This window comes from Hoplias malabaricus, chromosome 1, assembly GCF_029633855.1.
Source record: "Hoplias malabaricus isolate fHopMal1 chromosome 1, fHopMal1.hap1, whole genome shotgun sequence".
Lineage (NCBI taxonomy): Eukaryota > Metazoa > Chordata > Actinopteri > Characiformes > Erythrinidae > Hoplias > Hoplias malabaricus.
Window position 1 is genome coordinate 33,020,077 of NC_089800.1, and position 12,138 is coordinate 33,032,214.

Consider the following 12,138-nt stretch of genomic DNA (forward strand, 5'->3'; position numbering starts at 1 on the left):
CATTCTGAACTGGACAATGTCCTCAGGTCCAGACCAAGCCAAAGCGTTCTCTGACCCGGAGTGGCGGGAAATGCAAAATCAACACTTAAACACCCTGTTCAGACAATAACAGCAGAGCTGCTGCAACAAAAATAAAACAGTAGAACTTATTACAGTAGGACAGGAGAACCAAATACAGAAGAAGAGGAAAAATGTATATTTGAAGAGAACAGTTACAGTAAAACAGGAGAACACATTACAGTACAGTACTATAGTAGAGCAGAGTAAAGTTTCATTAACATTTCACACTTAAAAAACTGTACATACAGCTCACAAACACTGTACTCACTAAAATACTGCACAAACTAAACACTGCACATACTGTACACATTAAATCACTGTACAAAATATACACACTAAATCATTGTACACCAGGGGTTTTAAACTGAATTGTATATGTAGCTATCTGTTTTTGATAGCTATTTAATTCGTGCGTGAGAGTTTGATATGACGTTACTAACACTGCATTGGCTGTTGATAGACTTGATTGGTGCAAGAATAAGGTTGAATCTTGTTTTTAAATTTGCATTCCTTATTCATTCAGATCCCCAAAACCACCTGAAAATGTTTAGAAAAATAAATAAAATGAAAAAATTTTCCAAAAATATTTAAGTAGTTAAACTGGATAGCATGTCATGGACCACCAGGGGGCCGTGAAACACCGGTTGAAAACCCCTGTTGTACACACTGTACCCACTAAAGCACCGTACACTGCACACACTGTACACACTGCACACACTGCTCTCGAAGTCCACTGTGTTTATTTGTAATTACACTGTTTACTGGGAAAACTATATGAGGAAACCAGACAGGATTCTGGAGTATTGTGGCTGTGATGATAATTTTGGAGCATTTTCATAAACTATTAAAAAAAGTAAACAATGAAAATTTACACTGAATAAAAATAATCTAAGAAATAAATAAAGAATTATGAGAAATAAATAAAGAAAGAAAGGTCAATGGAAAGCCTCAAAATGAACTGAAGTGACTGCAGTTCTGTGATGTAACAAACACTGTCACAGATGGAAATTAACCGGAGGCAAAGTAAATACCAATATGTGCCCTGTGTGTGTGTTTGTGTTTGAGGGGTGGGTGGCTGGAACAATCTGTGTGAATTATATCACAGTGACAAACACTTTGTCTATCTCAGCCTCTCTCTCTCTTTCCTTCTATGTCTCTCTCATCCCAGAACCAGAAAGCTGAAGTGGAACAACAATGTAATAAATTCAGAACCAGAACAAAAACACACGTTTTTCATTGATGGAGAAGTTTAACACTATGAGGAATGCAAGGTTTTTATGGACAGCCAATTGTTGCAGGCCTCGTTTAGTTGAAGACGGCTGGTGCTGAACAGAGCGAGGAACGTGATGAAAAAAACAAGGAGCAGAGAAAAATATCAACAATGAGAGTGAAGCTCAGGAGAGTTCACTGTTATGTTTCTCCTTTTCTATCTCTAGTTCTCCATTCTCATCCTCTGGTTCAGTTTCTGTCCAGTTGTATCCAGTTTCTTCTTCTGGACTCTCTGTATCTGTCTCAACTTCCACTTCCTCCAGAACAAACTGGATCTTTTCTCCAGGACCTCTACCCCCTCTGCACACCCCGGGTCCACCAGACATGTGGCCTGCACTTTTCTCCTCCTGGGGACTGTGAGGGATTAAACTCTGGTAAAACTCCAGATTGTCCTCCAGAGTGTCCAGGATGTCCTGAGCATCTGGATGGACCAGGTCTGCCCACGTTTCCCACAGTGGATGAACAATATACTCAATAAATCCCATCTGCAAGAAAATAAAGATAACTGTCATCAGTAAATCCCACTTACAACAAAATAAACTTCACTGTAATCAATAAACCCGCATCTACAACAGAATAAACTTTACTTTATTCAATAACCCCATTGCAACAGAATAAATAAAAAAATTAACCCCACATCTACAACAAAATAAACTCAAGAGGAGTCACACTCTGATTGGCTTCCCAACATTGAGAATAGTGACTGAAGCTATAGTCACACACTGATCCATTTCCTAAACACCAAGAAGAGTCTCCAATGATACAGTCATACTGCAATCTGCCTCAGTGTGATTCTCTGGAGATCATAAGCACTGTATAAAGAAGTCTGTTCAGAAGTGTTCGGACACTGACCTGTGAATTCTCAATAGAGGCCGTGTGTTTGTCACACATGGGGCTGATCTCCATTCCTCGCTCCCTCTCTCCATCGCCCTGGGTAAAAAACTCTACCATGATCCTCTCAGTCCACTGCTGGTACAGGTAGAGCGGCTTGGTCGGGTTACTGAGGTCTGCACAGTGGATCATGTTCTGGAGAACCTTTATTAAACAAACCACTGCTGTAAACGTGCAGTCAGACACTGTGAAGATGTTGGTTGTACAATAACTGGCAGAAATACAGTCACTGCAGAGTAAGGTTTTTTGTTGTTTTATTGGGTAAGATTACCAATACCCACATATCAATAAAGAAAAAACATCAAAAGAAAACACAAATTCCTTGTGCTATCTTGGGTGCAGCCTCTCCCCAAGTTGGCCCACTCCAACTCAAGTTTCCTCCTCACACCCCATGCTTAAATACCTTCCCCTCAATAACACTACCTGGGATATAACATCCGTGACGGTACGGTTAACCAGGAACATGCAGTCTCTAACGAAACAAAAATCACTTTTCATCCCTTTAAAATAACATCAAGCACCAAAATACAACACATTATTCATAATAATTAACTGAGAAATGTAAACATGCACAATATAAATACCACAGTAATGTTAAAGATAAATTACACCCCTCCTTCTAAAACAGACATCTTCCACCCCGGAACCTCCAGTAAAGGGCCATTAAGAGCAGTGCGTGTGTTCCAACCCGGTGTTTAATAATGGATGTGGAAGTGGGAAAGCTGGCATCAGTGTGGATGTAAGTTTTAACAGCGGTATTTTGATATGTTATTATTATATACAAATAATATACTATTATTACCAGTAGATTGACCAGAGGAGGATAGGTCACCCCTTGTGAGCCTTGGATCCTCCCAAGGTTTCTTCCTCAGCTGAGGGAATTTTTCCTTGCCACTGTCGCCCCTGGCTTGCTCACATGGGGGTTTTTACATTTTTTTTTTACATTTCATGTCAAATCTTTGTCTTACTGGAATTCTGTGAAGCTGCTTTTTGACAACATCAGTTTGATTTGATTTGATTTGATATGTTAATATGGGGGGGCGGCACGGTGGTGCAGCAGGTAGCGTCGCAGTCACACAGCTCCAGGGACCTGGAGGTTGTGGGTTCGATTCCCGCTCCGGGTGACTGTCTGTGAGGAGTTGGTGTGTTCTCCCCGTGTCTGTGTGGGTTTCCTCCGGGTGCTTCAGTTTCCTCTCACAGTCCAAAAACACACGTTGCAGGTGGATTGAAGACAAAAAGTGTCCGTGAATGTGTGTCTGTGTGGCCCTGTGAAGGACTGGCTCCAGGGTGTATTCCCGCCTTGCACCCAATGATTCCAGGTAGGCTCTGGCAAGTACATATCTATGCAGGCCTGAAGCCCGCAAGTGGGCGTAAACCAGCAAGTGGATAGAAACCAGCAAGTGGGGGACCTAGATGTTTTGTGGGAAGGCGAATGTAGGAAATGCAGCCTTTGTAATTTGAAAAAAGAGTATAGTTCATCTCCAACAGAACTAGGAGCCCTCTAATAGTTGTAGTTTAAAATATTACGTTTCAGTGAAAACGAAATACATAGCACTCCTGATATTTTAATTATATATTTTTGGTAATCTGATTATGGGGTGAACTGCAAACTTATGAAATCCATTAAGTCTCTCATGTCTACAATCATTATTTTAATTTGATTACAGAATTATAGGACTGTATTATTTGTTTTGTACTCAGAACAGTATTGGATTATAATCAGTTTAAATGTATAAACCCTTAAGTAACACTTATGGCCCACTATTCAAATAAATATTTAAAGCAGCTCCTTTCCATTAATGGACATGGGAGAAATGGTACTAATAATTTGCAAATAATCATAATATTCAGCAAACTTACCATGAGCACTCAGTCATAGTGGGTGTATATGATAGTATAGTCAGTGCATGTAGCTACAAATTAGGTGAACTTAATAAGATGGAAATTTACTGTAATGTAGTTATGGTTTAATGAATTCCAAGATAGTGGTGCAACCTTTCAGGAAATTTGGCTCAATTAAGAATATAAACAGACATTCAGAGAAGTTCACTGTACTTCATTTAGTTCCTTTGCATGGTTTTAAATGATTCTTTATAGAAGTATGTCCTTGTTGTAGAGAATTATGCATTACTCTTTGCGTTCAGATGATCACATATGCTTTGATTTGGCATCAGAACCAGGTCCTGGAACACCCTACCCACAAAATTAGTTGAACCAAGTTTGTTTGAACAGGTAGAATAGGATCAGAATTGGATAACACTGGCTTAGACTGTCAGAAAACCTTCCTTTATTATTACCTGGATTGTGCATGTGAATTTGTAGAAGGACTATCATTCATTCATTCATTGTCTGAAACTGCTTATCTAATTCAACTCCTCACAGACCATCACATGGAGCTGTGTGACTGCAACACTACCTGCCGCACTACCGTGCCGCCTGAAGGGCTATCAGTTTATTTTAATATAGTTCATTTTTTCAGTTTAATTTATTTCAGAAATACACCATATGTACAAATATTTGAGGACAAAGTTGTAATGAACAAACCGCATTCCAAAAAGGTTGGGACACTAAACAAATTGTGAATAAAAACTGAATGCAATGATGTGGAGATGGCAAATGTCAATATTTTATTCGTAATAGAACATAGATGACAGATCAAAAGTTTAATCTGAGTAAATGTAACATTTTAAAGGAAAAATATGTTGATTCAAAAGTTCACAGTGTCAACAAATCCCCAAAAACTTGGGACAAGTAGCAATAAGTGGCTGGAAAAAGGAAATTGAGCATATAACGAACAGCTGGAAGACACTAATTAAGTCAATTGACAACATGATTGGGTATAAAAAGAGCTTCTTAGAGTGTCAGTGTCTCTCTGAAGCCAAGATGGTAAGAGGATCACCAATTCAACCATTGTTGTGCAGAAAGATAGTGCAGCAATACCAGAATGGTGTTACCCAGCGTAAAATAGCAAAGACTTTTAAATTATCATCATCAACCGTGCATAACATCATCAAAAGATTCAGAGAATCTGGAACAATTGCTGTGCTAAGGGTCAAGGCCGTAAAACTCTACTGGATGCTCATGATCTCCGGCCATTAAATGTCACTGCACCTCAAACAGGAATGCCACTGTCAATGAAATAACAGAATGGGCCCAGGAATACTTCCAGAAAGCATTGTCAGTGAACACAATCCACCGTGCCATCTGCCGTTGCCAGCTGAAACTCTACAGTGCAAAGAAGAAGCCATTTGTAAGCAAGCTCCACAAGCTCAGACGTTTGCACTGGGCCAGGGGTCTTTTAAAATGGAGTGTGGCAAAATGGAAGACTGTTCTGTGGTCAGATGAGTCACGATTTGAAGTCCTTTATGGAACACTGGGACACCATGTCATCCGGACCAGAGAGGACAAGGATAACCCAAGTTGTTATCAACGCTCCGTTCAGAAGCCTGCATCACTGATGGTATGGGGTTGCATGAGTGCTTGTGGCATGGGCAGCTTGCATGTCTGGAAAGGCACCATTAATGCAGAGAATGTTCAGGTTCTAGAACAACATATGCTCCCATCTAGACGTCATCTCTTTCAGGGAAGACCATGCATTTTTCAACAAGATAATGCCAGACCACATTCTGCAGCAACCACAACATCATGGCTATGCAGGAGAAGGTTCTGGGTACTGAAATGGCCAGCCTGCAGTCCAGATCTTTCACCTATAGAGAACATTTGGCGCATCATAAAGAGGAAGGTGCAACAAAGAAGGCCCAAGATGACTGAACAGTTAGAGGCCTGTATTAGACATGAATGGGAGAGCATTCCTATTTCTTAACTTGAGAAACTGGTCTCCTCTGTCCCCAGACATCTGTTTAATGTTGTAAGAAGGGGGGATGCCACACAGTGGTAAAAACATGGCCTTGTCCCAACTTTTTTGGAATTTGTTGACGCCATGAAATTTTGAAACAACATTTTTCCCTTAAAATGATACATTCTCTCAGTTTAAACTTTTGATCTGTGATTTGTGTTCTATTCTGAAAATTATATTAGATGTTGGCACCTAGACATCATTGCATTCTGTTTTTATTCACAATTTGTTTAGTGTCCCAACTTTTTTGGAATCCGGTTTGTATTCTAAATTAAGTTGCAACCGTTACTAACACAGATGTGCAAATGTGCACACACTGCCTCTCTAATCCCTGTAGAGAAATACTGACAATAGAATTGGATGAAATGCCAGGCGAAGAATATATAGCACCCCAGCACTGGGCTGTGCTCATGAACCCATATTTTCTGTCATGTCTCTTGTTAAGAAGTGAGTAGTAGCCTATATGTAAGCAAACATTATCATTCTCAGTACATGTGGTCTCAGTTAAATGGTTACTCTCTTTATTTATTGCAAGAATTTCACATATTAAGCCAAACACAAACAAGTCTGTAAATCACATAATGCTGAAAATGTACTCCATATAATGTACTCAATGTTTGCAAGGTACAATATTAATACTGAAAACAAAACAGTTATTACATGGTCACCAGGCATAGAGCTGTACTACAAAATACACAATAATCTGACACACTATACCAAAGAACTCACTGACATTCTCTTAAACTTCCAAACAATGCTCAAACAGAGCAATCTGAGCTGCATTAGTTATGGAAATTTGTTAGAAGAAAGAAAATAACTAGGATACCTATTTTGTGCAGGGCATTTTATGCAAAGCAGGACATCACAGTTAACCAGACAGCCCAGGTTTCTAAAAGTATCAAACTATACACATTGTCTGAACTGTGGTGTACAAGGTGCCCTGCAGTCTAGTATCTGTGCCTTAAGAATTGAGGTGAGGGGCCAGCTACAGTCCAGTTTACATGCCTTAAAAATTCTGGGGTGAGGGGCATGGCGTAACCACAAACATCGCATTGACCCTGAGACCCTGCTCATAAACACAAGCTTTTAGAAACAGCTCCATATCAGCCCTGTTTTTAAAAACAAACAAAAAGGGTTCTTTAGCCTCTGGGTCATCTCCAGAGCCTTTATGCCAACTACATATCTCGAAGCCAGCGACGTGCTTGAGTCGTGCTTAAAAAGTTCTTACGCACTCACTTGGAGCTGTACGGCTCACTTGGAGTTGTACCACCCACTTGGAGCTGTACGGCCCACTTGGAGCTGTACCTCCCACTTGGAGCTGCCTCCGGCCTGCAGAGATACCCTTCTCGGCTCTGGACCCACTGCGACCCTGAATTAGATAAGCGGTTACAGATAATGAACGAATGAATGAATGAATGTTAATATGGTTTAAATGGAGCGTGTGGTAGTGGGTACCTCACTAGCCACACATCCACCTATCAACATGCAGAAAACTGGAATATGAAAACAAATGGCCACACGCTGAACTAACACCTGTTGTTAGTGAAAACCCTGGTTCATATGATACGGTGAAAACTGAAGTGACTATGAGTCTAATGCACCCTGTGAGAAATAATGTGAGTTTTAGCAGGCATTAACACAGATATTATTAAACAAACTGATATTTATAAATGAAATGTGTGAGTACATATTGTTTCATCTCTCATGAGCATATGTCCAGGCTCATGGGGCTGTGAGCCAGTCAGAGGGGTTTCTTCACCCCTTTCACACACTTTATCATCACAATATGTACTTTCTTATTCCAGTTCTGCTCCCTGTGGATGCCAGTCACACGCACCCAGTTTATTTAATCCATTTTGCCACTGAAGGTTGTCTGAGATCATGATCACCTGAACAGGTGTATGCCCATTAGAGCAGAGTGTCTTTTCAGATACTGATGAGACAACATCATGTGTGACATATTACATCATGTTTTGTGTGTTGCACACTCAACAACGGTCCATATCTTCCCTGACTGGAGTACAGGTCTAAACTAGAAACCAAAATGAAGCATGTGATGTCTTGAAAAGCCTGAAAGTCATTACAGTTTTCAACTAAATGCAGCCACACAATAGCAGCAGATGGCAGTCAGGAATGGGCAAACAATTAAAAAAAACTCTATATAAGCTTTGACAATGGCTCTCCTCCTGTCACAAATGGGTCTCTGCACTGTCTCCTGTGGTTTCTCACCTTTACACCTCAGTACCACCACAAAGTACAGTTCACAACCGTGACCCCCAACAGTATCATCTTCCCTGACCCACGGCAGTTTGCATATCAGGACACTGAACTGGATGATGCAGCTATTGAACTGCTGGGCATAGTTTGAGTAATTTGAGCAGCTGCAGGGCTGTTTCAGCACTGTGCATCACTAGGGTCCCTCAGGGGACTGTATTAGCACCATTACTGTTCAACATCTACCCACTTATGCTCCTTTCAGACATGCACGGTAGTCCAGGAATGCTCTGGTGTTTACCCGGAAAAGCTGTGTGTGTGAATGAGACCACCCACAACATTTGACCCGGACATTACCCGGACTTTATCCTCCTCATGCCCTGGCAAAGACTCTGGATGAAGTTTGACACTGTGCCCTATTGACTATATAGTGCGCTATTTTGGGGTTCCATTTTGTAGTAGATTTTCGCATTCCTCAGGGAGTGAATAAATTAGAGGCATTATCATGATTTATTTTGACAGAAGACCCTTCAAATATATGAAGTGGTCAAAAGCTTATGAAAACCACAAAAAAAAAATGTAGGCGCTTGTCTTATTTTTTTGGAAAAAAAATGTTAGTGACTATAAACGTGAGTCCCATTACTGTTTTCTTTAAAACAAATTGTCTCCAGGGGCCTACTTCCATCACCTAAAATTTGGAGTTGATACCTCCTACTGATTTGAAGTTATTCAAGCTGGAGCAGACAGTGGACAGATGACCTCTCCAAGTGTCTCTTTAAACCCCAAGCTCCCCATAAGGAAAATTATTACATTTACTGCAAAAATACAGTGTAAATACCTTGTCTAGACCTAATGTCAACATCTTAGTGTTTTACTTTACTTTCTATGAAACCCATCTCTTGTCCCTCACCAAGTGGCCATTTACCCCTCACCAAACAGTAAAAACCCTTAGTTATGGTGTGTTTATTTCTGATGTTTACACTTGTTTCTCCCCGAGTACAGTGTTGTTTTAAATATCTAACATGTTGAAAGGTGAGAGCTGCACTCTGATTGGCTGTAAACAGAACCGTTTGAGTCTCTCTTGCGGTGTCTGGGTCTGTTAGGCGCTGAAAACATATGCGTGTTTGTCCCTCCTCCTTGGGTGCACATTGCCATAACTCTGCTCCTGATTGGTCTATAGACTTGAATGACATGTCGTTGGAAAGCTGAGAGTCTAAGCTACGGGGATCATATTTTAATTATATTTTGAAAATGTGTACTATTTTTTCGGCCAGTACTCATAACACAAACATGAGGATTACTCACAAACAGTTTGATGGAGAGACTCAAATTTAGTCTTGTTTTGAAGGGGACTATCTAAGGTAAGCACTGCTGTGCTAACTTTGTGTGTGAGCCGCTTGTGGGCTCTTCAGGCTTCGAGAAGCAGCAGTTTTGTCATTGATGAAGAAGAAACCTGAAGTTTGGAATATCTTATTTTTTTGTCTTTAAATCCTTAGTCCTTTTAGTGTATATCCTCCTGATCCTGAGAGTCTGTCTGTTCGATTGGTGTATGATATGTACACATTACTCAAATATGGTGCCGTGAAAAATCGGAAAATCTGTTACTAATATTTTTTCATAACAATTTCCAATAACAGCAAAAATACTTATTTATCAGTGGGATTATATATAAAATTATTAAATCAATGAAAAGCAGTGACCTGTTGGACCTGTAGTACTTGAGATATACTGATGGATATAACAATGAGTGATTTTTTTATAGGCACCACCGACCAATGAGCAAAATAAGCAGCTAAATAACACTGGGTTTCTAGGTTACAGCTATCAACTCAATCGTATATGATAGCAGATTATTGAGTGTATGTTACAAGTGTATGTTACAAGTTACAGTAACAAATAGTGAGAGCTGAAGAAGAGAAAATAATTCATACCGTTTTGTCTGATGAGACAGCATGCAGCTACAGGTTGGAGGCTTGTACTACAGATACTGGAAGCATGTGGTAGCATTTCTCCTGCGGTGATGCTATCAGTGTGTGAAGAGTGGGAGGAGAGGGTTGCATTGACAATCCAACACAATGGGCAGCACTTTGAACACATTTTATAAGTGGTCAGAAACTTGTAAATACCTATTTACCTAGATCCATTCTCAACAGCAGATGTATAATTTAGTCCAGCCACTTATTAAAAGTAAGCTCTGATTAAAAGAAATCCACTCTCCCTAAACCATGTGAAATATAGAGTCAAACTCCTCAGCAGAACCAATCAGAATCTTCTTTTCAGGTCGGGGTAGGACTTCTCCAAACAGTGTTTTTTCTCCCAGTGAGTTCAGATTCAGTGAGAATAGATACAGCTCATTAATAATACACTTGTTCACAGGTATTTCACAGTGTAGACTCAGTCAGTGTTGTTTTTGTTTATTGCTACCACACTAAGGTCTGATGCTACTTCAAAGTTTTTTTTTTTATTTACTTATTTTTTTACATAGTCAGTGCTTTTACACTCCACGTGCACTTGCTGGATCAGCCCAGTCTCTGTGTGCCCTTACCTCATGATTTACAAATTAAGCACTGCTCACCACCACTAGTGCATTAATGTGTATTCACTGCCACAGTTGAGTTGCATGCAGAAGACATATTTTGCACAAAAATAAATGAATTCAAGTTTGTAATGTTTTAATGTTTTTTAAACTAATCCCTGATAATCTTACAGGTAATCAATATCTGTAAGGAAAGTGCTGAAAACCCCTGACATTTCTTTGTTTATTCAGCAATGTTACTGACCCTTTAACACCCAAGCTCACCCACAACTGACATCACGCAAGGGGCGTTACCAGTGGGGCATATATGCATCACAGAAACGCCCTCAGTTGGTGCACATAATCCACTGCGTTTTTTGGTGAAAACCCATATGAATTATTGTTCGAAATCATTCACTACCCTGCTGGAGTCAGTGCATGTGAGAACGGAATGGTTTGGGAAATGTTCCGCTGAGTTTCTCCTGCACGCACTGCACAAGCATGTGTTTCATTTCCCACTGTGATTACGTGTCTCAGGCAGAAAATCTCCCACAGTGCGCTGCATGTGTGAATGACATCTCCAAACTAGTGATCGACCGATATATCGGCCGGCCGATTAATCGGGCCGATTTTTGGCATTTTTTATATAATCGACAGCGCCCGATACATTAGCACAAGAGGCCGATATTTACACAATGCACACAGGCAATGCTGTAGGCAGCTCCGTCATTCTGGCTGTTACAGCGCCCCTTGCGTCCATTTTGCCATCTTACAGACAGACATCATTGAGCACAAGTACACGAGTACAAGCCTCCAACCTGTAGCTGCATGCCGTCTCATCAGAGAAAACGGTATTAATTATTTTCTCTTCTTCAGCTCTCACTATTTGTTACTGGCTGGTCTTTGTAACATACACGCAATAGTCTGCATCATAAACAACTGAGTTGATAGTTGTAACCTAGAAACCCAGCATTATTTAGCCTCTTATTTCGCTAATTGTTCGGCGGTGCCTATAAAAAAAATCACTCATTGTTATATCCGTCAGTATATCTCAAGTACTGCAGGTCCAAAGTCGACAGTAAATGTACCCAATTAAAGCTTAAAGTCACTGATTTTCATTGATTTAATCATTTTATATATAATCTCACTCGATAAATAAGTATTTTTGCTGTTACTGGAAATTGTTACGAAAAAATATTAGTGACCATACAGATTTTCAGATTGTTCACAGCGCCATATTTGAATAATGTGTACATATCATAAACCAATCAAATGTGCAGACTCTCAGGATCACGAGGATTTACGCTAAAATGTAATGTAAAATGTAGGCTAA

At 40.1% G+C, this 12,138-nt stretch overlaps 1 protein-coding gene across 4 annotated transcripts in view; it reads right to left on the reverse strand.

Annotated features, from left to right (window-relative positions):
• Window positions 1-230: 230 nt before the first annotated feature.
• Window positions 231-12,138, reverse strand: part of LOC136702831 (3',5'-cyclic-AMP phosphodiesterase 4D-like) — a 59,892-nt gene continuing 47,984 nt past the window's right edge. For all 4 annotated transcript variants that reach the window (XM_066677979.1, XM_066677995.1, XM_066678004.1 and 1 more), the window contains 2 exons: window positions 2,182-2,364; window positions 231-1,814 (listed from right to left, as the gene is read on the reverse strand). In XM_066677979.1, the coding sequence (XP_066534076.1) occupies window positions 1,455-1,814; window positions 2,182-2,364 (543 nt within the window). In that variant the 3' untranslated portion in view covers window positions 231-1,454. The remainder of the gene's footprint in view (window positions 1,815-2,181; window positions 2,365-12,138) is intronic.